The sequence below is a fragment of the Melozone crissalis genome, unplaced genomic scaffold (assembly GCF_028551555.1).
Source record: "Melozone crissalis strain CALT ecotype California unplaced genomic scaffold, PUWL_Pcris_2 ptg000013l_1, whole genome shotgun sequence".
Taxonomy (NCBI): Eukaryota; Metazoa; Chordata; class Aves; order Passeriformes; family Passerellidae; genus Melozone; species Melozone crissalis.
Window position 1 is genome coordinate 14,336,135 of NW_026535791.1, and position 27,023 is coordinate 14,363,157.

At 46.0% G+C, this 27,023-nt stretch overlaps 2 protein-coding genes and 2 non-coding genes across 4 annotated transcripts in view; 3 read left to right on the forward strand and 1 right to left on the reverse strand.

Moving 5' to 3' along the window:
- The window catches only part of SLC25A30 (solute carrier family 25 member 30), a 31,703-nt gene extending 16,036 nt beyond the window's left edge, over positions 1–15,667 (reverse strand). Inside the window, exon 1 of the mRNA XM_054271384.1 lies at positions 15,563–15,667. The gene's annotated coding sequence lies outside the window, so the exon portion shown is untranslated. The remainder of the gene's footprint in view (positions 1–15,562) is intronic.
- Positions 15,668–15,958: 291 nt separating this feature from the next.
- TPT1 (tumor protein, translationally-controlled 1) lies at positions 15,959–21,136 on the forward strand. Its single transcript, XM_054271385.1, has 6 exons — positions 15,959–16,067; positions 16,313–16,386; positions 17,038–17,228; positions 17,972–18,077; positions 19,390–19,506; positions 20,912–21,136. Exons 1-6 carry the CDS (start codon positions 16,040–16,042, stop codon positions 20,912–20,914), a joined length of 519 nt encoding a protein of 172 aa, XP_054127360.1. The 5' UTR covers positions 15,959–16,039; the 3' UTR covers positions 20,915–21,136.
- On the forward strand, positions 20,716–20,845 carry LOC128934637 (small nucleolar RNA SNORA31). Its single transcript, XR_008482872.1, has one exon. It is a non-coding gene; the product is annotated as a small nucleolar RNA SNORA31 (small nucleolar RNA).
- A 669-nt stretch (positions 21,137–21,805) lies between the features above and the next one.
- Positions 21,806–21,941, forward strand: LOC128934638 (small nucleolar RNA SNORA31). The gene has a single exon (XR_008482873.1). It is a non-coding gene; the product is annotated as a small nucleolar RNA SNORA31 (small nucleolar RNA).
- The last annotated feature ends 5,082 nt before the right edge of the window (positions 21,942–27,023 follow it).

Here is a 27,023-nt window from a genome sequence, read left to right on the forward strand (position 1 = left end):
ACTTTTTCTGACCTTCAAGGCCAGACAACAGAGGCAAGGCAGAGCCACCTTGCAGCCTGCAGGCTGGATCGTGTTTAAAACTTCATCGAAGAACTTTGGATGGCCTCCTACAACACAGCTGAAAATGCAGACTTCAATTCATGCCAAAGATGGGTTGGCCTTGTTTCAGCTCTAAGGCCAAGGGGAATCCAGCTCTGCCTAATCAAAGGACCAGCCTACAAATTTCCTTGCTTTGCATTTCAAATGCAAAGCCAGCAAGAAGATAGGGAGAAGAGAGACAAAAAAGCAATTAAGAGTAACAAAGACGAACAAGAGAAGATAGTGCAAATGAACATTTAGACAAGAGATATGAGAACAGGCCTATGTAAATTGTGCAGATGGTTTTACTGGTGCTAGACTGTCTGAAATGACAAGAGGGATTTTTGTAAGTGCAAGAATAGGTGATGCTTTGAAAACAGATGGTTTGCTACCTCAGTGATAGTTGCCATGAGGACTAAGACATCTAGGTAGCTTGTTCCAGAGGAAAGCACTACAGGTGAAAACTACTTCTGACACTTTCAGGATTCTGAAGGAAGAAATGTTCTAAGGAAGGTGTCTGGGGATTGAGTGACTGTCTCCACTTCCTGGGGGAGGTGTTGAGGGACCCTGGAAGGTCATAGCACTATGCAGTCACACCTCAGGACAGCCAGCATGGCCATCCTCCCTGGCTGCTTGGAGCACAGGACTTAGCAATAGATTATATAATTCCCCCTGGAAGGAGTTAAACTTTGTGGATTTGTAATATCTGTAAATTCTATGGGAAACTAGCCCAGCTCTTGTAGTTCTTACACATCCTGGATTTTATGTGATTCCAAAAGATCCACTGTTTTTATTGGTTTTATATATTAAATGACAGTCCCTACCTGAAAGCCTTCTATAATGGAGGTACTTGAATGTGTATGAAAATGAGGTAACTATAGAAGCTACACAACCTTTTTCCAAATGTATCTCAGCAATATGTAAATGACAGCACTTTTTTCTGATATTGATTTTCACTGCAGACTCCACTGTAACATTGAATTTTGGAGATTATAAACAGGCTGTTCTCTATTTCTAAAATCTTGAAGAACAAAAGCAGTTCCAGAAATAGGGAACCCCAGAAAATGGCTTTTGATCAGTAAGTATACAGCATTTGAAAGGAATGGGAGAGGTGAAAGTGTGAGCAATGAAATGTACAGTATAGATAATCTTACTCACTTCATACAATCCAGTACATGGTAGGGGCATTTAAATGGTGTAGTTAAAGACTAGGTGGGGAAAATAACAGTGATGTGCAGACTCCTGCAGGTCCATCTAGCTCATCTGAACAGAGTTCATTCAATTAGCTCAGCAAGTCTCTAATCAGCAAAAAAGATCTTAGTTTAACCACTGTCCACGTCACCAGTGCAGAAGGAATTAACTCCCAAACCAAGCTCATCTAACCACGTTAGCACACAGTTATGTCTGTCTTTTCCATGTAAAAGTTAACACACCTGACTTCACAGGTTTCAAGTATCAGATTAATTGTGTCCCAAAAGCCCTCTAAACTTAGCCAAACACAGGCTTCTGGATACCAGCCCAGAAAGAGTTCTAAGAATTTTCTTAAATTCTGCATTGTGCTGTAATCCCCCAACAATTATGGTAGGAGACAGAGCTGCAGCAGCAGTGAGACCTTCAAAACCTTTTCCTTTACATGTTGCAGGAGGACAGCATTAGGAAAGAATTCTTGCCATACTATCTGAAATGCAGCACTTATTGCAGCTGGAAAATCAGAATCAGGACTCTTACAATCAAAGCTGTCCTGCCAATGCTGCAGATGTTTTGTTTTGCTGTTTTGCCTTAGAAACAATGAACGACATTTTTGCATTTTCATTAATTAACATTCTTGGTCAAAATCATTACACCCAGAAAGCTCAGCTGAATAGTGTTTTGGTTTTTTCCTATTAAATCTTCTAAATCCACTGGAAATTACATGAGTTTCTCTGGAAAACAATTGTTCAGGCAGGTCACAGCTCCCATCCACTCTCTCAAGAGTTCCAGCAACCCCAGAATGCATTTGCAAGGTTTGGAGGTATTTGTCTTTTGCTAACAAGTGGCAATGACATCAAGCCCTGGAGTTTCTCACTGACATTCAGTTCTTTCTCCTTTATTTTTCCTGTTTTGTTTACTTCAAATGCACTGAAACAAATGGCCATATAAATGTTAATGAATTACAGGCTCACTAATCAGACCTGGGTTTGCCTCCAAGTTTTAGCTGATCTCCCTCAGCTTTGTGAGCAATGTACTGTGAAAATTCTTGAAAAGCCAGTTTAGTTTCAGAGGGTGGTGGTGGAAGGCCGATTATTATTTTGTAATGTTCTCAAACCATAACTTTCATTGTAGTAAAAATGGGGGGAAAAGCCTTGAATGAAAATCAAGAGCAAAATATTCTTGCAAGGAGACCAACTGCTCATCCTGAACCAAGGGTCTGATCTTCCAATGTTAGGCTAGGCACAGTAATCTCAAAATACTCTATGTGCACCAGCACTGCAAAAGATGTGGCTGAATTTTTGAAGTAGATTATGCTGTCTAATGTAAATTACACCTGGAGACATCCTGTGACACTGACACTGTAAACACAGAGATGTGTGTTCCAACAGTGCTCTGAGCTCGCAGAGGCTCTGCTCTGCTGATTTGAGCTGACTGTGGCCATTGGGTGAGGAGTCAATGGTGCAAGGCACAGTTGTACTCACTCTGCATTTTTGATGACTGAGATTGGCTGGTTTTATTCATACTTCAAGCTTGGTCCAGCTTGGCTCCAGAACATCTCAATTTTAAAATCTTCTGGACCATACTCTGAAATGTTTTCCATTTCCATCACAGAACACATACACAAATATACTCTCCACCCCACTCCCAACCTTACTTCATACTTGAAGAGGTGCTTGCAAACACGAACCTTAAAAAGTACAGACAAAAGGGCAGGTAAAAGGGCAGGGGGACAGGTAAAAAGATGATAATAAATCTTCTCTGTCAGAACTGCATCTTAGTTCTCACTGCCTCTGTTTACAAGCCCAGATTTGTATGTCTGAACTTTCCCTCGAGTAGCACATGACAGAGCCAGTTTGTGCCAGGTTCCAAAATCAGCTCCCAGAGACCTTTCCTGACCACAGACTGGAGCCAAAGCAGGCAGTGTGACCTTACTGTGGGGTCACGCTGCGCCCATGTATTAAAAAATAACTATTTTCTTTTTTGCGTTTCACTTCTGCAATCACATGAATTTCCTCTTACTATACACTACTAACATAAGAATTGGTGTTTGCACTAAGTCAAAACAAAGCCATGAGGTCACGTGCCAGAGCATGGAAAATAAAACATTGCATTGAAAACCACAGCTCTTGTCTTGCAAACTACATGATTAAAACATATAACAACTACAGCCAGCTCAGTATTACTACAGTATCACACACTAGGCAAAACCAGAACTCCTGTATTCAACAGTCTTTAGCTCTCAGATGTCTACTGGACATTTGCTTTAAAAGACTAAAGTACTTTATGCATGAGTTCAATATGCAAGTCCAGGTGTGCAGGATATACAATGTGTAGCTTTCATGTTTTTCATAAAAAAAATATTTTTATGTAAGCTAACAGTAATTAACATTGTGTGCATTTTTATCTAATTTTTGAGATAGATATATAGATGATAATATATTGTTTAAATGTTGTAGTGATAATACCAGTCTGTCTTTCTCCTCTTTGTGCCATTCTGGTAAATTCAAAACTATTCTTAGTTACAGTTTTTAAACTAGTAGGTCCTTCACATTAATGATATAAAAAACCAAATAAAGGACTTCAGAACTCTGAATGACTGAAGTTGCACTGACTGTGAAACAAGGCTGTAACAGTGCCTGGTGCTGTTCACATCTCTGTCACTGGGCTTGAACAAGAGGGTGCAATTCCTACATGCTTTGTAAACTCAGTGTTATTCCTCGAGGCCTTAAAGGGATCTCATCCCATAGACTGCACTTCTGAGCTGTTAGCAATGACCCTTCAGGGTACTTCTATGTGGTCTGTAACTGCCCACATGTACACATTATGAATAAAGGGACTGAAACCAAAGAATGGAAATCCTGCCTCTGCTGGGAAGCAGAAAAGTACTTTGATTCCTAAAAACATACTTACAGGCTTAGCCCTGAACAACCTAGAAAGCAGCACAGCTCCAGCAGGCTGACATGGGAGTTCCCCACTGTCAGTCCAAAACTCAGACCTTTTTTGTGCTTCTCTTTCAAGATTAACATTTTGTAACTCGGGCCAAATGCCACACTGTGAAAACAAACTTTGTACCTCTCTGTAGACCAAACTTCATCAGCAGCACCACTGAAATAGTATCATGACAAGATCTCAGGTTCTTGCTATCCATCCTGAATATCCATGATCTCCACAGTTTTGTTTCCCTACCTATGGAAATAAGTAGTAATTTGTTATGACTGCATTACACCAGAAGAGAAACTATGAATGAAGAAACATATTTGGTCAATATAACTACCAACCATCATGGCTATGTTCAGGAATGGAGAATATAATCAGAAATCAAGGAAATTATGAAAAAGAATTTTCCCAGTCCCTTAATTTTCAGTGGGCTACAAAAATCAGAAGATTCTGCCTTTATGTTTGCATTTTCATGTGAAATGAGAGCATGTGAAATGCTTTAAAAAAAAAAAAAAAGAATTGCAAATCAAAATCATGCCCTGAGCCTCTGTCTGCCTAGGTCAGACTCCAGGTAGTAAAGACACCCACAAATGATCAGGTTGTTCCTCTGAAAAAGTTGGCCCTCAGGAAAGCAGCTTGCTTATAAACAGGACTGCGCAGAAACTGAAATGGTGCCTTTTGTGTTCAGCAGCCGCAGACCTGTTCAATAAACTAATGGAGAAATTGCTGGTTTTCTGTCTGTGTTTCTTGTATGAAGCATGCAACTGAGGGCTTTGGATGAAAGCCAAGTCTTTAAATAGCACTGGCCACCAGCAGAAATCCAAAGCAGTGGATAGTAAACTCAGATTAACAGAAAGAAATAAAAACCATCTCCATTTTCATGGCACTGCTCTTATGTGCCTGGCTGGAGCTCACCCCTTTGCCTTGCCCCAGAGGATTCTGAAGCCAATTTCTATCCTGCTGTTTAGGGGCCCCCTACAGCTCTGGGCACCACAAGCACAGCACACCCTGCATGCTCTCGCCCTGTGTGTGCAACATTCACTCTCCCCAAAAGCAGCTTCTCTCTAGGATGTTCAGCACAAACCCGCTTGTGAATAGTGAGAAAATGCACCAAAAAGATGCTCAGACTAATTTGCATCTATTTGACGTTCAGCATAGTGCATCTGTTGCATGGTTTCCATATTCATGCTGTTCTCAGAGGAGAATCATTTGCTTTGTGCTTTAAGAGCTACGCCCCCACGCCTCCCTGATTTCTCTGCACTCACTTGCTCCCATACCTATTCATTTTTGCAGTGGGATTTCTTCCTGGTTTCCTGTCCCCACAGAGTAGCAATGATTTGTTCTATGAAGCTTGCAGTAGGTGGATAAACATTAGTGGCCTCATTTCATGCATGGAGAATGTGAGACAGGAGGGTTACGCACAGACTGCCATGGCAGAGAGGAGGGGCTGTAAGCAGCAGTTTTGACACACAGGAATTTCCCTGTGGCCTCACAGGTGTGTACTGTGCTCCCACCCACGCTCTGAAGCTTCTCGAGACTGAAGGATAGCATGACCTTTTAGAGAAAACAAGCCCAAACCTAACAGGCACTGTGTGTCTGTTATTTACAGCAGAAAAATATGTGTGCTCAACTTTGATGTGCAAAAATGTGTTTTCTAGGTCCCAATGCACTTTGCTTGTACACATTGGTGGGCTGAGGTATTCACATGTGGCAGGACATCCCAGACAGGACATTTGCTGTGATTTAATGGCTGATAAGCCACAACTGGAGGAACACAGGACTAGACCACATTGAAGAACAACTTAAAAATGAGACACCCAGAAGAGGCCTGTGGCCATACAGAAGAGTGCTGAGGGTGGATGTGATTTCTTGGCAGTGCTGAAACAAGGCAGCCTGACCTCACATCACCTCTGTAATCCTTCACTTACTCAGGGATATCCAACACTGCCTTGGCTGGGCATTTGAGCACAGTCATTAAACAGTAAGGAAGCTGGTGGCCCCTAAACCACCTGTCACATATGAGGAAGGTTTTGCTTGCTCTTTCAAATGTCAAAACCAGGTCAGAACTGTAAGACAGCAGGATCAGACAGAAGAAATCCTCAGGGCAGCAGCTAATGTAATCAGCATAGCTGGGAGCTGGTGAGGCAGAATGGGCAGCAGTCCTCCCTCACCTCAGCATGGCCCCACAGGTTTGTCAAAGGGTTATTTCAGGGCAGAGAAACAGACTGAGATGATTTCCCAGCCTCCTTATGATTTTCTTTCCCCCTCTGTGTTTCTAGAAAAGTTCTCTCCTAAGGCTGCATAGGATCAACAAGTTAATAAAGGGCATTTAAGGATACAGAGGTATCTTCAAACTCCTTCCTGAAAAACACACAAACCTATGCAGAGGGAGGCAACATCTTGGTGTTGAATTTCCTGACCTTCAGCAGTCCTTGGCTGTAGGGGTTCTTCCTGAGCAAGAAGTGCTTAGTAGCCTTTTCTGCAATTTTCTAAAATTTCCTTTTACAATAATCTAAACTTTTGGCATCCACAGCACCCTCAAGCAATAAGTTTCCCAGGGTAACTATACACAGGGTGTTAAAAGGAGCCATCTTTTGATTCTTCTGAACTTGTCACATCATTTTCCTGATGTTCTTATATTTCCTGTCTGCTGACAGTCAGTCAGTTGTTGGTCTCTTCTAATTTTCTCAACTCTGCTGGTGATTTCCAACATTTCTATCACACCTACCACCCCAGATATCACTTTTTAAAGGTAGTGTGCCTTATTGCAGATAATATTTTGCTGCTTGCCTCTTTTCTTGGTACTGGTCTCACTTTTATCACACTTTTTTGACACTGTGAGGCCAGGCCTGCACGTGGCACTTGACATTTGGGTATGCAGCAATTACATACATAGTGTGTGTGTATACAGATATATGGATGTCTGCTTTTGTCTTCCCTATGTCAGACATAGGGATGTTTCTGCTTTTATTCTCTATTCCCTTCTTAAAATTTCATTAACAGTTTAGTCTTGTGATCAGCACTAAGAGATGCTCTTATGTTTACACAGAAGTATCTATTATCGCTTCAGGCCTGCCCTGAATTGTATTCATTAGCTAAACTGCTTTTTTATGTCAATCTCCTGAAGAAACACATGAGATGAGCTGTTTTTTCTATTTTTTCTCTCTACCTACAGCATCACAGCTGTGGAGAGAGACTTCCATGTGCCCACTGACCCAGTGAAAGAATCAAACAGTGAGGAACACCCTGATTCATCCTGTGTGAATGTGAATAATACAGTTGGGCTTTTTAAATAAATACAGAAATTGTGTAGCTATTGTGTCTGTGTAGAATGGGGCACAATGAGCTCCCTAAGGATCTGAGCATCAGACAGGCCTCTAAATCCACATTAATACAGGTTATGATCCACCCTATACTTGCAACACTCACAGGGTAATGGTAGGGCCCAGCCCCCTGTTCAGTAAGCAGTTCTGTTTGTTCTGCAGAGGACGATGGAAATCTCCAGCACCAGGAAACCTGAAGAACAAGGCAAGCAAACATCTCCCCAGAGAAGTGCATGTTTAACTAATCCCCCTGATGAAAGAAGACTGGCTGACTGAACTCTCAAGGTCCTTTCCTAACCTTATCTTGAAGTACCTCAGATTATCAGCCATCTCACAGACAAACAAACAGATCAGTCCCTATTTCCTCAGAGCATATTTGTGGATAGAATCTGCAAACACCTTCTTAACACCTTCTTCTCTCATCCTTCTCTTAAAATTCCCCATTTTTGAGTAGCTCCTACAGTGCTGCCATACCTTTCCAAAACAACAGAGCAATTCAAAATCACTCAGAAGCTAGGAGGTACCTCCTAAGTGTCCAACATATCCTTTGTCACCCAGTTACCTTTTTGGTTTCTGCAGAAAGGAGGAATGTAGTGGACACTAAATTCTTAACAGAAAATAATAAACATCTGTCTTGAGATCTTTGAAAATGACAGCAGCTTTGTATTTCCAGCTGACATGTTATGACCTCAAGTTACTGGAGTGCCATTTGAGAAGCTGTTTTCCAAAATAGAATCTTTTAGTCCTGTTGCCTGCTGTCTCCTACAGTATTTTAAAGTGATGCTTTGAGAGACCAAGAAGTTAATCTACCCATTTCCTCATAATGGGTATTAAATCCTGCCATTTTCCTGGTGCATCTGCAGCAAAGTTTGCTTTCTAAATGTAACTGTGTTACCCGCTGGTAGTGTCAGAATTCTAGGGATAACACCACTAACATGCTGAGTGCTCTGATGATTATTTCCCTATTGACAAGGCTGAGAGCTCACACTGTGTAACAATGACCTAAAAAGCACACAGAGATGGGTTAAAATGGCAGAACTCAATTTCAGGCTTCATAAGATTTCTGAAGCAAATGCCATTTTGAAAAATGGCAACTGAGTGAGCTCAGCATGGCAGGATTAGCCCCTATAATGGCTAAGAACTCAACAGACCCCAGCTCATTATGAGTGGATGCTAATTATCAGGAGTGAATGGTATCTGCGTGCAGCATCCAGCTGGCCAGGAGCCCAGAGCGGCTGCATCAGTTACAGGCCCAAGATCGAATTTTACTTGCGCTGGTCCTGGGGCACGTCAGGTGACATGGGAACGGTACCAACAGCAGTGGAAAAAGCTCTGGCCTCCTACCAAGGTGAGCTGAGTCCTGCTTGCCGCCCACCAGCTCCTGTCCCGCCATCTAGTGGGGTGTCTCACACGGCACAGGCATTCAGAAAGCCTTAAGGCTGGCACAAAAACAGAGAGCTTGCAGGAGGACATCATCCTCTCAACATGGATCACTAAGTTAACTGAAGATGTCTTCAGGGTGAAGACCTGGGCAGAGATGTTTGCCTTAGAAGCACTGGCTAACTTTGAAGTGGTGCCTGTGGATAGAAATTGTAACCTTGCCTCACGTTGCAGTAAAACCAGCTCCATGGATGGGGCCGTGAGCTGCCCTGCTGGGACCCTCCTCCCCAGGGCTCAGCGGCTGTTTGTGCTCATGCCCATCCCTCACTCCCCACCGGGGCTGTGCTGCAGCCACACTGTGTCTGGCCCCATGTCTGGCCCATCCCAGCCCTTGGAGTGGCTTCAGACATTGGTCCCACACCACTGGCCTGGCTGGGACACCCTGGGACTGAGCCCTGGCTGGGAAGACACTTCCCCTGCCTGCAGCCCCAGCTCCCCTTCCCTTCTGTAGCCAGCCCGGCTGCTCCATGAGAAGTCAGCTTGAGGCTCTTAACAAATGGATCTGCTCATGAGCTATCTCTGCTGGGGAGGATAAATAGGATAAATTCCATTCCCATTCTTTGCAAAAAAACTGAACCAGTCAGGCATGCACTGATAATTTTTTTTTTTGGTGGATGACTTTATAAAACCTCCACTCTGCTATAAGAGAGACATCCAGGTTTACTGCCCACAGACTAAGGAGAGTCCCAATACAAGAAATTAGATCCCTGTTGTTATCTTCTGTTATATTTAATATTTCTAAAGTCCCATACTGTCACAATCATATTCTTAAAGTCTCATACCTTCTCAGCAATACTTTTTGGGGGCAGTTCTTCACAGCTCTGACTTCTTCTGCTTGTTGCCCCTTCTCCATCAGGGCTCCTTCCAGGTTCTCCCTGACTGGCCAAGCCCAGCCCCTTTTATCCCAGTTATCTTCACTAGCTACAGCTGCAGCCCAGTTAAGGGCATCACAGCTGCAGCCCATCAAGAACAACTGGGGCTTATCAGGGCAAGGCCTATATACAGATATTCAAATACAATACAGGTATTTTACTAGGACTCCTACTATAGATCCCTGCTTACCCTTGCCTTAGGTTTGGCATGAAAGGAGCCCTTTCTGCAGCCTACCTCTAACCTAAGCCAAAGGATTGTACCACACTGTATTTAAACAAGACTAAAGTAGGGACTCACTAGGATTAAAACCCTGGGCACTGCAGAACCTGAATGCTTCTCCTTCTGTGTGCACGTGATTTCCATGCAAACCCATCTTACCATGCAGGGAAACATTCTTCTCATAATGTCCCTTTTCCAAACCCTCTTGTTTATTCTGAATAGGGATTTGTGGATAATAATTTTACCCTGATTGTGTAACCACCCTAAGCAGGTAAAAATGACAGCCCATAGTTCATAAAAGAATCACTTGGTGATGAATAGGGTTAAAAAGAACCTAGAGGCAGGCAGAATCAGCCATTATTTGTGTCAACAATGACAGATCTAACATGCTTTCTGATCTCCCATGAGCAGGTTTCTAGCTTATTCCCAAAAACCTGCCAGGACAGGGAACTAGGTAGGCAGCCTATTCTTTGCTTCTCTGTTGGCTGTAGTGGAAAGCATTTCCCACGGCTAATCTAAATCCTCACAGCAAAACAAACTAACTCATTTTCCTTCTACTCATTCCCTCTGCTCTTGTGAACCCTTGCTGGTCAGTCCATAGCTTTTTCAAAGGGTGCTGTTAAAGCTGGAGTCAGTGCTCCAGGAAATACCAGCACCACCAAACAGAGCTCAGCCCCTCACATCTACAACAGCACAAGTTTCTTACACATAACATCATCACTTATCTACTCCAGTATCGTGGGGCCTTTTCTCAGAACAGGTAAAATAGACATTAGGATTATTGGTTTTTCCCACTGAAAGGCTGGTCAAGCATCAGAACAGGCTGCACAGGGATGTTACTGAGTCACCATCCGTGGAAGTATTTAAAAGGCAAGCAGATGTGGCACTCAGGGACATGGATTAGTGGTGGACTTGGCAGTGCTGGGTTAATGACTGGACACAATGACCTCAGAGGCTGTTTTGAAATTAAATGTTTCTATGACTCTATGATTCTGGTTCAGCTTTGGATCCACCAGTATCCCAGATCTTTTCTGTAGAACTGCTGCCCAGTTCTCTGTCCTGTGTCCATGGCTGATCATTTCTGTTCTGTATTTGTGAGCATGACATCAGAGCACCCACGTGGAGCACATCATCATCTCAGCATTCCCTGGCATTTGCCAGCAGCAGAAGCCTACAACAAGCAGAGGACCAGGGCCATGATCAGGCAGCACTTCCCTTATGCACTCTTTCAGTTTCTAGTAATGTGTGGCTCAGAGCTTGTTTGAATGTTATACTGCATCTTTGTGTTCAAAAGCCTTTGGTAAGTTTTCCTTTCAGCAAATGTTTGACTGCTCATTGATGGGCTGGCCTTGTCCAGATGCCTTCTAACAATTCAGGCCACTTGTCCAATGTGTCAAAATCACTTTTTAATTCTAGTCTTAATCTCCAATACACGTATGGTCCTTCCCAATGTAATGTTACTGCCACTTTAATGAATGCACTCTCTATTGCATCATTGAGCACATCAGTGGGACACACTGGCACAGACCTGAGGATCAGGTGCAGACATTTCCACCACAGCCCTTTCAGTCACCTGGATGTTTCTACGGTTAATGAGTATGAAATTGCGGGTGGGCAGCACCTTGCTTCATAGTTGTGAACTTGGGAATCGCAGTGCTGTTTTTCCTAGCAAGGCAGCAGCTGCAGTGCGGGCTGACAGCCTCACTCCCAGGGCAGGGTCTGGGTGAGCAGTGCCCCAGGCAAAAGGGGTTTGTGGCTGCGCAGCGACCTCTGTGTCTGTTCGCAGAAGTGCAGCAGCCACCGAGAGGAACAGTCAATACCGAAAATGCCAAGGTAAGAACACGAACACCTGCCTTTGTTGTGAGTGCTAGAGGGGTTGTTGCTCAACCAAAGACCTTCCTTGTAATCTAAAAATGATGCCTTTGTCTGGGATACCTTAATCTATCTAGTCCAGCCTAATATGGTCTATCATTTGTGAATAGATCTGAGCTGATAAGCTACACTAATGATCAAAGCTCAACTCTTTCAAATATTAATCTTGGGAGCTGGGATTCTAGCTTAGTACACTGCCAATGTAAATCTAAATTATGAATTTTGGCTCGAGATCCAAAACAGTCAAAGGATTGCCAAGCATTGGAAGTCTGACTATATTCATAACATAAACTCACCTGAAAGAATCAAACTGATGGTCTGGCTTTGTAAGATCAATTCCCAATTAATAAGCAGGGGTAACAAATAGTGATCAAATCTTTATTGCCTGGAAATGCCCTAGGGAAACAACTTGAAGCAAACCAGTTAAAAGCTACAGTTTCCATCTGTGTGTGTTGGAAGAAGGGCTACAAAGTCACAGCTCCTTGTTTCAGTCCTAAATTCCAGACAGGTTTGTGAAGACATGAGTTGATCATGTGCATCCTCTCGCCCATCTTTGTGCTGGGAGATGCACTGGGGAAGGGGGCACTGGGCACAGGCTGTCCTGCCAGCCTCTCTGCAGCACCAGGGCTTGCTCAGTCCTTTAATCCTCATTTTTTCCAATTTCTTTCTACCAGCAGATATAGATGCATGCTTAGGATCCTCTCCCCCACACGTGGCAAATGATGTAAAACATCATCACTTTTATGTGACTTTCACAGCCTTTTACAAAGGTTAGAAGAACACACTGGTGCCACCCCTTATGTCATAGCCCAGTATCACCTCTCTTCCTCCAGCCTCACCTCTGCTTTATTTCCACTGATTGCACCCTGCAGGAGACAGAAGCTGAAGGCAGGATCCCCTCCCTTTTCTTACAGCTCTGGGAGTTGACACAAGGGCTGAAAATGGACTGTTTATTTGGGGACAGAATGGTGCAGGATCAGCTGTCATCTGGCACTCTAACCCAAGACACAATTACTTGAGCACAGCCATATCCACACAATATTGATGGAAGCAATAGTGCAGTAATTCACAACTGTCTGAGGTGTGGCTTTCCATGGGAAAGGCTTCTTGTGACACTCTGCAGACACCTGCCTAGAAAATCCTCCTCAGGTATTGTTGGAAGACTCCTCTATAAACCCACAGGATTCCATCAATCCTTCGGGATTTACACAACACCAAAGGTGAGGTGCACTATCAGGAAATCTTCTCACATCATTTTGGTTGTCAATCAGCAACTAGAAAGGTGGAGGGAGGGACCACATTTTTAATGTGTCACTCTGAAATGTGAATGCAACTCTGGCTGGATGTGAGAAGTGCTTGAAGAGGCTGCCTGGACAGAAAGCAGGTGAGGAACACTAAGGTTTTCTCAAATGGTTTCTGAAAAAAAAGGGGAGAAAAAAAGCATTTTCAAATCTATTTCAAATTCACAAAGTATCAGCACATAACATAATTCCGTGTTTATATGGGATCACAGAAAAATTTCAGCACTGATACCTCAGTGAAGCCTATGCCAATTAAAACACTGCTAACTTCAACTTGATACTGATTTAACTTAACTCCACATCAAACACTCCTGGTGTTCACACAGGAGCCTCGACCCATTTAGCAGATGCATTTTTAAATGACATCTCACATTTTACACCTGCAACTCCTAATACAGACCTGCAGGCAAGGCAAAGCAACCTGAAGGTCCCTTTACCACCACACTGTGCTAAAGCTTTCTACCCTGACTTCAGCAAATTGAGTCAACTGATGAATTTGTAAGATGTTTCTGGACTACTGCAGAAATATCCTTTTTTCTAGAATGGTCTCTTGAAAATAAAACCAAATTGAAGCACACCTACTAACTGGATGTTTTTAGCTGCATATTACACTACGTAGAAGGAGCCAAATGTTCCCCTGTCACTCACCGCACTGCTAAAGATGTAAGTTGCTCTTTTTTTTATTGTGGTTTGTAAAAAGAGGGGCTATCTTTTATCAGGCCAGATGCCACTGAGGAAAAGAAAAAAAAAACAGGAAAAGCTTTTGGGAAGAAGCTCCTTCTTCAGGCCTGAAATAGCAGCTGTAGTCTTGAAGGTGAAAACCAGCAGAGAACTACTTGTAAATTTACTTAGATTATGTAAGAAGCTAGACCATCTTAAAAAAAAGAGCACTGATATCTGGAGCAAAGGAAGGAAGAGCAGGGAAGGAGGAGATAAAAAGGGAGCTCCACTGGCACACACAAGGAAAGCAATGAGCAATTCACTGCCTAAGGAAGGTGAGGGACAGGGAATTGTGTCCTGTGCCCTGATGTCTCTGCCAAGATCAGGATCATTAGCAGCATTAAGCATTTCAGGTCCCATGATGTCTTTTAAAGGTATTTTTTTAATGTCTCTTAAGAATCAGAGTTCAGGTGAGGTCTAGATTTGTTTCAGCTTGACAGGCTGCTGCAGAAAAGTAAGTCCAAAGAGGGAAAAAGAGGTCTAGGCACAACTGCCCTTCTGTCTTTTATCTTCACCCTGACTACTGGGCTAAATCTCACTTATCCTCATAAGAAAAATAATAAAAATATACCTGTCCCGGCCAGCCCTTTCAGGAGTGCATAAGCAGTGCCTCTGAACATCCTCAACTCAATTTCCCCGAGGGAGTAATAACAGGAAGAGTTCCATAGCTTCCTACTTATTTCCCTATAAATTTTTTCAAAACATCACTTATTTGGAGGAGATCCAGTATACAGTAGAGCAAATGTATAACAGAATGAGTTTCTGTGTCCCTGTGTCACAGCCCTTGCAAGGTCCAGAGCCCCTCAGCAAGCGTGAGGGGATGGCGGGAGGAGGCAGCAGCTGGGAGTGGCCAGGACAGCTCACAGAGACACATCCCTGTCAGGCTGCCATGGAGGGGACACCCTGGCTGTGGTGGGACATGGGCAGCAGTGCTTCACCGGGGGGCTTGGGAAGAGCTGGGTGCACTTCTCCTTGGAAAGTCAGTGTGTGGATTTACCAGGCTGCCTGTGTTAAACTGGAGGCTAGTTTGGAACATGGGGGTGCAAAGACGCTTCCTAATACAAGACAAGGAAAAAAGAGTGGATATCCATAACTGCCTCCCTGAAAAAAAAAAAAAAAGAAGAAAAAGAAAGGATGCATAGATGTGCCCAAAACCTCTACCATCTTGCACCAACTGGCAAAAGAAAGTGAAAATGTGATCGTCCCAGCTCAGTGACTCTGAGTAATGAGAAAAGAGCCAGTGATCACACATCCCGGACACCTCATAAGAAGTTAGACAAAAAGAAATGTGTTACTGAGAGCTTAAAAGATTAGCAGCAAGAGGAAAATTGGTGTTGAAACCCATGAAATGCAACCACCGGCAATGAGGGAGAGGCACCAGCCCTGCTCTGGCCCGGGGCAGGTCTGGGTGCTCTCCAGAGGTCCCTGCCAGCCCTGACCCCTCCGACTCGGGAGGGATGAAGCCCCGCTCGCCGTTTGGCAGGTGAATCTGAGCAGAGCCCTGGCACACAGAGGGCCAGCCCTGTCCTGGGGTGCATCAGGCACAGCACGGCCAGACGGGCAAGGAAGGGGATTGCCCCGCTCTGCTCTGAGCTGGGGCGGCCTCACCTCGAGTGCTGGACGCCACAATGTAAGGAAGACATGGAGCTATTAGAGCGTCCAAAGGACGGCAGTGACGATGGTGAAGGGCTCTGAGGGGAAGCCGTATGAAGTCGCTCGGTGAGTTGATCCTGCAGGAGGCGGAGGGGAGGCCTCGGCGCACTGACAGTTCCCGGGCAGGTGCCGGTGCGGGTGCCGGTGCCGGTGCCGGTGCTCGCTGTGGCCGCTGTGGCGCTGCCCCGGCCCGCGCGCCGGGAACCCCGCGCTCGCGCCCCCCTCGCGCGGCGGTTCCGGACGCGGCCGCGCGGTGGCGCCGCTGGCGGAGGGGCGGGGCGGCGCGCAGTGCGCGTGCGCGGTGACGCGCGGGGCCGTGCCCGCTATATGAGCCCCGGCAGGCGCTGACTCGGCCCTTTCCGCCCCGCTCCCGCCCCGCGCCCGGGTCGCTGCGCTGAGACCCCGCGCCCCCCGCCGCCCCCCGCCGCCGCCATGATCATCTACCGGGACTGCATCAGCCGTAAGGCCGTGGAGGGGGGGCGGCGCGGCCGGGAGGGGCGGCTGGGCCGGCACTCGGAGCGGGGGGGGGAAGCGCGGCCCGGGCCCGAGCGCTGGGCCCGGCGGTGCCGGCGCGCATGTGCGGGGCTGGGCCGGGGCGGGGGGGGCGCGGAGCCCGGGGGCGGGAGCGATGGGGGAAAGTGGTGGGTGCCGGGAGGCGGAGGCTGACGCGGCTGGGTGTGTATGTGCGTTTCTCTGTCCCTGCAGAGGATGAGATGTTCTCGGACATCTACAAGATCCGGGAGGTGGCGGACGGCCTGTGCCTGGAAGTGGAGGGGAAGGTGAGTGCCCGCCCGCCCCGAAGGAGGGAGGGAGGAAGGAAGGGTTGCCGCGGTGACTCACGGCCGGTGGGGAGTGGGGGTGGCCTCCCTGCGAAGAGCCCGAGCCGGGAAAGAGAGAAGACTCACCTTGGCCCAGTGCCCCGTGCTGCCGTAGATGGTGCCTGGGAGAGCCCGAGTCAGCCAGGCTGGAGTGTAATGGAGCTTCGGTTGTGCACCGTGCAGGAGTCGTGCTTGGGAGTCATAGAATCATAGAACGCTTTGGGTTGGAATGCACCTTGGAGATCATCTAGTTCCAGCCTCCTTGCCATAGGCAAGGATACTGTCCACTAGACCAGGTTGCTCAAAGCCCCATCCAGCCTGGCCTTGAACAGTTCCAGAGGTGGGGCATCCACAGGTTCCCTGGGCAACCTTTGCTAGTGCCTCCCACGTAAAGACTTTCTATCCAATATCTAATCTAAACCTACTGTCTTTCAATTTTAACCCGTTCCCTCTTTTACTGTCACTGGGAAATTAGTGCTCAAGCTGCAGCCAGGTTCCTTGCACTGAACTATGTCTCTCAAGTTGTGCCCTGCTGTCAGGTCATAGGAGTGTAAGCGGTAGTGCTAAGGTTTTTTGCAGAGCCGTTAAGTGTTTTGATGTCTCTAAATCTAGATGGTCACCAGGACAGAGGGTCAAATTGATGACTCTCTAATTGGTGGCAATGCCTCTGCTGAAGGTCCTGAGGGAGATGGAACAGAAGCCACGGTCATAACTGGTGTTGACATAGTAATTAACCACCACCTTCAGGAGACCAGCTTCACAAAAGAATCCTACAAGAAGTACATCAAGGATTACATGAAAGCGTAAGTGTTGGTAGGCCTTTCCTTTCAGTTGGACTGCAGGGGTTTTGTGTGCTTGAGATTGTAAAAAAACAGCATTGGATTTATTCCTATCAGGTGTTCATTCTGATACGGGTGTGAAACTGGCTGTGAACTTCAGTAATGTCTTAATGCTTGGCAGAACTGGGGCTCTAAAGAATGGGGGATGGAATATCTGTGTTTATTTTGGCTGAGGTAGAGGAACTGATCGTGTGCTTTGGATCTTATTTGTAGCTTTGCTGTTTTCTTTTCTATTTCTCCATGCCAGACCTTCATTTGGAGGAACTGAGGTGGTAAATAAAAGCTTCTGAAGCTTTTCTAGAGTGACAGTGTAAACAGCTAAAAACCATGTGTGAATGGGTCTTTTTGCTAGTTCATGGTGTAACAGCTGTTGGTTGGTGTTCAGTGGGGTTAATACTGAAGGTGAAAAAGCTTTATGATACGGGTGGGTGATACTCCTGGTGCTGCGGAAAGGGCTTGCTGGTTTTTGCCTGTCACTAGCCTGGTTGTAAAATAACCTTGGTAGGAGTGGCAAGTACTGTTCTGTGATTTCACTTTAAAAAGCTAAGTTAAAATTTGGGGGCTTTGAGAGGAGGTTGGGGGGACAGGCAGCAAAATCTAAGTTTGACAGGTAGCTGGGTCAACCCTTTTTGCTATGACATCCTGCCAGACAATGAAGGTATTAAGCTAGAACATGTTTTCAGAGCATTTTTTCTTTGTCCTTCCAGAATCAAAGCCAGACTTGAGGAACACAAGCCAGAGAGAGTAAAGCCTTTCATGACTGGGGCTGCAGAACAAATCAAACACATCCTTGCCAACTTCAAAAACTACCAGGTAAGTTATGTCTCCTTACAGCAGTATTGATAAGCTGTGATTGGTTCATCTGAACAGCTTGTTGAGAATTTTGATGGCTCCTGTTGTGGGGATGCTAACTTGACAGTCTTTGAGAGTAATAGGGGCCCTGAGAGTCAGGCAGGACAAACAGCCAAAGACTGTTAGCTCTTTGGTGGTCTCATTTCAGCTGATAATGCTTGTAGTTAGCTACATTTGTTGTTGTGGTGGTTCAGGGACTGTGCAGTTGGACTTGGAAGGTAGATCACTTTGGCCCCTGCTGTCTCTTGCTCTGTTCATAGCAGCAAGGTAAAATTATTGAATCACAGAAGGTGTTGGGTTGAAAAGCATCATCGAGTTCCAATTCCCTGCCATGGACAGGGATGCCTTCCACTAGACCCAGTAGCTCAGAGCCCCATCCAACCTGGCCTCAAACACTGCCAGGGATGGGGCATGCACAGCTTCTCTGGTCGGTCTGTGCCAGTGTCTCACCAGTGCCGCAGTGAAGAATTTATTCCTAATATATAATCTAAATCTGTCCTCTTTAGAGTTTCAAAGTAATTTCCTGTTGTCCTATTGCCATGTGCCCCTGTCAAAGTCCCTTTCCAGACTTTTTGTAGTCCCTTTTACATACTGGGTGCTGTAAGGTCTCCCTGGAGCCTCTAAGGGTGAACAGCCTCAACTTCCTCAGTCTGTCCTTATAGGAGAGCTGCTCCAGGCCTCTGACCATCTCAGTGGCCTACCTAGGCTTGGTCCAGCAGATCCACATCCTTCTTGTGTTGGGATCCCAGCTCCAGAGCTGGATGCAGCACTCTGGGTGAGGGCTTAGCAGAGCAGAGGAAGAAAATCATGTCCCTTGACCTGCTGGTCACTCCTCTTTGGATGTTTGGGTTTGTGGGCTGCAAGCTCACAGTGCTGGGTGTCACCCAACACCTCAAGTCTTTCTCCCGAGAGCTGCTGTTCCCAAGCCCTGCATGTATTTGTGCTTGGGCTTGCCCTGACCCAGGTATAGGGCATTGCACTTGTTTTGTTGAACATCACAAGGTTCCCATGGACCCTTGTGATGTTCAACAAAACATCAGACCTTCTCCAGCCTGTCAAGGTCCCTCTGGATAGCATCCCTTTCTTCTGGTGTATCAGCCATGGTAGCACAAAGATTGACAATCTGCAGAGAATGAAAATCCCTGTGGCTAGTCAGGGAGACTTTTAAACTGAGCTTGGTGATGTTGCATTGTTTATACAAAAGTATTGTATAAAAAGGCATTTTCTCCTGGCATTAGCCAATTAAATGTCTTAGAGACACATTCCTCTGAAGTTCTTTGTAGGGGAGAACATGAATCCAGATGGAATGGTGGCTCTCCTGGATTTCCGTGAGGATGGTGTGACCCCATATATGATTTTCTTTAAGGACGGCTTAGAAATCGAGAAATGTGTAAGTACTGAACTGAACTGAGTTAATGTACCCAAGTACATGGTGAGCTCCTTCATCTTTTGTTCTCCTGTATCCCTGTTGAACAGTAGCTGCCAGTTTGAAAACTTTAAGAATTGTGCAAGTGCAGCCTGATTGGTGCTTTAATATTATACAAAATGCCTGAAACTTTGAGTACTATTCAGTTGTACTAAAAGGGGATGTATATCACTGCTGTGACTCATGGTGACTTATGGCCAAGAAATGCAGAAGGGATGGCCCTGGTGAGATGTGTGTAATTGGGAATGGCTTTAAACCATTAGATTAAAGAGCAGGTCCTCTGAAATGGAGCACTTCTACTTTGGATCTCTTTTCTGGCAGTTAACTGTGAAGTACCTTGCATGGTCATATTCTGTCTTCTTTCACTTAATCTGATGCCCTTATACAAGAACTGTCAGTATAAATATTGCCCTAAATTTGGGAACACAGTATTACTTGACCAGGTACTTAACCTTTTTTCTATCTGGGATCTCCCAACTCCTTGAGCTCCTGTGGTCTGCTCCTATGGTCTGTAATGTGGTTGCCCACAAGATAGTATTTGGATCTCAACACTTGTGGGTTTTTGGTTTGCTTGGACACCTGTGGAATTCACTGCAGTGTGGGACCAACAGTTGCCTTGCCCATTGTGGACTTGTCAAGTCTGTATATAGACAGCTAAATTTATCTGTAAAGCCTCTCACAAGGCTTTCTGGTATGCAAGTCATGTAAAGATGAGCCAGATTCTGGTGTGGAGCAGTAGCCCAATTAAAGGAACACTTCAGTTGGCCAGACAGACACAGCACCTCCCACAGCCTGATGAGGGGGGATGTCTGTTCTGGCCCTGGAACAGGTGATCACCTGCAGGGCACCTCCAGGGAGCAAAAGCTTATGTGCATCTCCTCTATGGGGGCACACCTTTTGGATGTGTTGTTTGGATAACTCCACCTACTTCAAGGTGGAGTAAAAGAACAGTAGCAAGGTGTTCCCACATGCAGTAAAACCTGCTTCAGCTTCTTAGTGCAGCTCTCTTCAGAGACAGCTGGGTACATTGTAAGCTCTGATACTTGTTTAGGATGTGCTTGAGGGGAAACATGAACCTTGGTGTGTCAAGCAGAAAGGGTGTGAATGAGTGCTCAGCCTGGCTTGTTTAGCAGCTGGTGGGTGCCAGTTGCTCTGTACAATTGTAAAAATGATCAGCATCCTCTGATAGACCATGAGCACTTTTCCTGTTGCTCCCTGGTTTGCACTAAGATGCAAAAATAACTTCCTTGCGCTTTCTGCCTGCCTGACTGTGGCAGCCCAGATTGAATTAGGGAATACACAAACAAGTTACAGAAACTTGCTGATAATGTCATGACCTTTAACTAACACTTGCTTACTCTTGTTTCAGTAACAAATCAAACAGTATGGTTTTGGATCACTTGTCTTCATAGCTGGCTGCTGTTTCTTCTTCATCGGCACAACACCAGGAATCAGCAATGTCTAACTGGACTGATGTCATCTTGAGCTTTATTCACTTATTTTGACCCTGATTTGGAGTGGAGGCATTGTTTAAAAAAAAAACAAAAAAACATCTATCATGTAGGTTGTCTAAAATAAAACTCATTTAAACCCATTCTAGGTGATGTCTTTTGGTCTGATGTGTCTCTCAAGGTGACTTGAAGGAGAGGTTGCACCATGGATTGATGCTGCCAGTAGCACAGCTGGTGCTAGAGCAATACAACTGGACTGTTTCCAGACAGATTTCACAGTTTGCCTGTGGCACTGGAGTGCAAAAGCAGGTTGATATCAATAAGGCAAAGTCCAAGAAATGCCATAATGGAATGGACCACCATCTTTTGTGATTTTGCAGAGTCTTATGTCTGGAAGAGATAAGAAATTAGTAACAAAAACATCCCAGAATGGAATATGTGCTACTCAAGCTGAGTGCTGGCGCTGAACTGCTTTCTCAGACAAGAGCACTTGAGCCTCTCTTGAGCTATAGCAGGTCTCCAAGATCAAGGCAGGAGGCTGAATGGGAATACTGGGGAGAGAAGGTGAAATGGCTCAGTTTTCTAACACAGCTTGGCTGTGGTACTTTGAATTTGACAGCTGTTGGGGAGCGTATGAACTAGAATTCAGTCAAGTTGCAGGATTTGTGGTTTTTCTGTACTTGGCCTCTTGGAGAGCGATGTTGGAATGGCCTAGCTCTGCCCTAGATGTCCTCCAAACCAGGTGTATACCTGTATTTAGGACTTACCTGAGTGTTTGTAAGTTATGTTCCTGCTGTGTTCCTTGTTAGGGAATGCATCTGTTTGACAGACCTGGAGCAAACACTGTTGCTTCTCAGGTTCTCTTTTGAGATGCAACAGTAACAGGTTCCTTGCGCTTTCTGCCTGTCTGACCCGGTGGCAGTTTGGATTGAATAAAGGAACACAAATTCCTTCCAGATCCAGAGCCCCACCTGGATCAAGGGGATGTGTGTTGCTGCTGACTCTGTTCCTGAGCAGGGATGTTGCTTTGGACTGCTAATCATTAACTTTTCCTGCTGCAGTGATGGCAGAGGCATAGGAGGCTAAGGTGCGTGAAAGGGGAGGGCATGGCCCACTTGCTGTTTATCTCCTTTGGGGTTTTCACATCTTTGCCGTCTTGTGTCAATTTTTGGCCCCTGGTGCTGCAGGGTGGAGGTGGAAGGGGGTTCTGCAGGGGTGAGATAGATGTGGCAGAAAGCTGGGAGGAGTGAGAGACTGGAGGAGGGAGTGGAGCCTGCCCTAGTTATCTCCCAGGTTCCTGTCTGGTTAAATACACCCTATTTTAGTTATGTGGGAACGTTATATATATGGGTTTTTAATTTTTTTATTTGATTTTTAAGCTTTTTCAGTAAAGGATTTTGAGTCAGCTGTGGTGGATGAGGTGCAATTTTGGTGTAGCCTGCTTCACCCATTGAGACTGGGAGGCAAGTTCAAAGCCTAGATAAAGCCACTGAGGCAGCTTGTGCTTTTTCTTGCAGAGGATGTGTTTAATGAGGTCAGGTGAGGATGTTCTCTCCTTTCCTGATGCATCTTCATTAAAAATGAGAACATTAAAAGAGAGGGAGAGCAAACAATCCTCAGTTGAGTAAAGCTAGTGTGGGCAGGGCAGTGCTGGTATGCCTGTGCAGCCCCTCATAGCCCTGGCTCCAACTTCCTGTGAGTCAACGTTTAAAATTCTGGAGCTGATATGTGGGAGTGGAAATGACTCCTCCCCCCGCTGGCTGGTCCTGCCAAGGCTGGGAGCCCTGGGCACCAGCCTGGAGCAAATTGCCACGTGGCACCTGCGTACAGATGGAGAGCTGCTTTGAAAAGCAGGTGCTTCAGAGCACAATGAGCACGGCCTTGCTGCTTGGTTGAATGGCAAATTGTGTGTCATCCTGTCTGTACTCCAGGCTCATTGGGGTATTTAATTGCTGTGTGCAAACATTCCTAACTAGGGAATCCTGTGCTCCAAGCAGGTGTGCTCTTCTGCACGGCAAGCCTCTGGTGGGAAGGCTCCTTTCACCTTGTTGTAAGAAGTGCCAGTTCAGAGGCTCTGGAGATGTGGGGTTTTGTTTGTTTCTTCAGTGAGCTGCAAGTGAAATGTTCTTGCTGGGCTCACTGCACTTCCCAAACATGCATTGCTGCCTGCAGTTTCTCAGGATAAGCCTTGCTGCTCTGCAGCATCACGTCTGTCAGATGCACCAGGGAGGGTGTGGCAGGGAAGGACTGCGGCAGTGCCAAGTGCTTGTCGCAGCTGCACTGCTGTGGTAGCTGCCTGCTGTGCAGTCAGGCTGAGGGAGAGCTGGGAGTCACTGCATGCTGGGAAGGGGAGCCCGTGCTGGTAAATGCACTTGCCCACAGTCCATGACACAGCTCTGTGCTGGGGAGGAAGTCTGTGTATTTCCTCATGGCGTAATTCCTCTTCTTCTGGCCTGTCTTCAGTTCAAGCAGGTGTTTTGTTCCTGGGCCTGAAAAGCTGAAGTGGTTTGGAAAGGAAAGTCTTTATACTTCAGACAACAGCTTTGGAGTTATTAAATTGATAAAATTCCCCATGATAACAAATTAGCTTGGTGCTGCTTAAAATACACAACTGAAGGACAGCTTTAAGACTTAGCCCAGTCTTGTTTTAGAATGTGCTTATCAGGCTTGCATCTCGCATTCTTGGAAAGATACTTTCAGTGGATTTGGGAAGGATCCAAATTGCATTTTCCCTGAGCCTTGTGGAGCAGGTTAAGCAGCTGGGTAGAAATCTCCCTTATGCTGGCTGGGGTCTCAGGCTCTGTGGGGCCAGGAGGCCACTCCTGCACCCACTAGGAGCTGGATGCTGACGGAAGGAAGGTTAATTTGCTTAAAAACAGAAACCTGCCTTTCTAGTTTCAGGCTTCTGTGGTTAAAGGAGTGATCCCTTGGGGCTGAAGGAAGCAGCTGCTGTGCTGGGCACATGTCCCATTGTCTCCTTGACTTTTTGCCCTCAATGTCTTATTGTCTTACAATAATATTGTCTTTGCTACCTCACCTACAAATCCATGCTATTTTTGCCCTCTGGGAGCAAGCAAAAAACCCCAAACACTTTCCATGCCCCATTCACTGATGTTAATGTCCATTTTGCTGCTTGGCCATCTGTTTTGGAGGAGAAAGGGTGGAGAGCTGGGGGTGTTCATGCAGTGCAGGGAACATCTGGTGTGCTGGGAGAGGCACTGGTGTCCCCCACTGCCCCTCTGGGGTGCCCAGTTTTGCCCACTGACCTGGGGGTGGATGCCAGAGCTCAAGTGGGTGTTGGTCTTTGAGCCTTGTGCAGCCCTCAGCTTTGGCACAAGGAGGGAGAACTTGCAAAGGGAAGATTATAAATGAAAGTATGTAGGAAACACAATTGGGTTTGATTTGTGTTGGGGGCTCTTTGTGAATTTTTCACTCAGTTTAGCTCACAGCCAGAAGGCAGTTACAATAAGCACAGGACACGGTTGTTTCCAAATAAAATAAGACTTTTTTTTTTAATTTGGAAAAAAATGGAAAAGCTGCAATTTGCTTACTTCCCTAAGCAAGTCCCTGGCTGTTGAGCTGGCACAGGCCAGCCCACTTCAGTCTTGGCAGTGGGCAGCTGTTCAGGGAGGATGCTTTCATTAAAGAGCAGTAGTATCCACATCAAGATACTTCTGCTTTCTCATGCTCTGCTGCTCACTTGGAGCAGATAGGATGTCTCCCTCTGCTCCTGAACCTCCATCTGCACTTTAGCTCTGTACCACTTCCCTGGGGTGTTGCTGCCATTGTAAGCTGGGATGTTTTGCTCTGGACCAGGAAATCTGTGTCACTGTAGCTGGCAGTGGGAGACCAGCAGTTAAACACCATGTTCATTAGCTCAGGGATAAACATCTTCCTAGGAGGCAAAAACCCTAGCCAAGCCTGGACGTTTTTGCCCTAAACAGTACCGAATCCATTCACAAGGGCACAATCTTGCTGGTTTGCAGTCCCTGTGTCTTGGCTGCCTTTTGGTGGAAGCTGCAGCTGGAAGCTGTTGTGCAAAGATCACAGCCAAGTGCCTGTGGCCAGGGCTGGTGGCTTCAGGGAGCTTTTTGAGTGCCAGCAAATGCTGGCAACCCTGCCAGTGTGTTCTGCAGGAGTGGGTGGGGTGTTGAGCATGCACATGGCTGCTGGGCATTTTAATCCACTAGAGCTGCATTCATCACCTTCCACCTGAGGCAGAAGGGATCCAAACACCCTTGAAGACATTTTTAAGGCTATTTTGGTTGTGTGATGCCAGTATTGCCAATGTGGCAGCAGCTGGACTTACTGATAAAATGCTGAACCGTTGTTTTCTCTGCAGCCCACACTATCCTGGGAGCTATCAGCTGGGATTCACCTCCCCATCTGTAACCAGCAGCAGTAGGAAGGAAGCACTGCTGGCATTTGGGAGAGCAAACCTCTTTTTCCTATCTCAGTGAGGTGCAGATGTGCTGGCACAAAGCAGTCCAGCTGTTTATTTTTTTTTTTTAATAGGGAATGTCCATGAACATAAATGTTGAGAAAGCTTTTTAAAGATCAGCTTCCCAAATTACTTGTAGCAGAGTGGTTGAAAAATGACCATGTAAAGCTGTGTACTCCTGTTCTCCTCAACTAATAAAACCCCAGTGTTGCTACTGGAGTTGTCTGGTTCAAGGGCTGAGGTTTGGCTGCTCTACCTACAGTTGTGTCTGACCTGAGCTGGGTGCCCCTGGCCTCTCCCATGGCAGTAGGGAGGGATGATTTTGCTGTCCCTGCAGCTGTGCTGCTGCAGCCACAGAACTGCCTGCAGCTGCTGGTGCTTCCTCATGCTGCCCACAAAAAGGTGTTTCAACTCTGCCCTTCACCCACCAGCTGCAGCTGCCCCAGCCTGCCAGCCACCCCCAGCAGCGTGTGCCATCCCGGTACCCCCATGTCCTGATTTTCAGCCATGCTCTTTTCTGAGTTAATTTCTTCTCGGTAGCTGTTACAGTGCTGTGTTTTGGATTTGGAATCTGAGCGGTGTTTGTAACACACTGATGTTGTTTTTCTGCTAAGTCGTGTTTACCCTAGGTCAAGGACGTTTTTCTGTTGTCTCATGTGCTGCCAGTGAGAAGGGATGCAAAAGAAACAGGACGGGGGAGGGAGGAAAGCACAGCTAGAACAAAGGCCCTGGGCTCACCACACCACAGAATATTCCACACCACAGAATGCCGTGCCCAGTATATAAACGGGGGAACTTACCCATAAGGGGGGGTTCTGCCATCAGTCAGAGGGTGATGAGCACTTGTATTGTCCATCACTTGTTTTTCCTTTTTTACTAGCATTTTAATAATTTTTTACCATTACTACTGTATTTTATTAATTTTCAGTTATGAAACTGTTCTTAACACACAAGTTTTACTTTGATTCTCCTGCAATGGAGGAGAATTTCCCTGGTGGGGTGGGAAAGAGAAGGGAGGTTGAGTGAGCAGGGGATTTCTAAAGGGGTGGCTGTCACCTCATGTCTGCTCAGGTCCCTGCTGATACTGCCTGAGCTTCCTCTGTATGCAATTTCCAATGACTCAAACTGGTCATTCGGGTCAAGCAAGGCTGGAGAGTGGACTTGCTTTTAATCTCATTTAATGGCATTTAGCACACAGAAACTTCTGCTCATGCCTGTGGGACCTTCTCACCAAGCAGCATTTTGACCGCTGATATTCAAGAACATCTGCATGAGCAGAGTTCAGCATCGAGCAGAGACAGCAGCACATGGGAAGACCAGCAGGGAATTGTTCATCACTGCTGTGAGTCCAGAGTTTAAATTAATCCAAATGTAGGGGCCAGGGAATAAGACCTGAATGCCTCTGAGCCTCCTCTTCTCTTCTGGCAGATGGAAATCCTGCCAACAGCACTTGTGTAAGGGTGCCGTGCAGAACAAGCACAGCAGAGCTGCAGAGCTTTTCCTGGTTATTAAGTGATGGATCCAAACGAGGTTCTCCCAAATGCTCAGTCATTATCCCAGCCTTGCATGAATTTAGTCCTGCAGTGTCC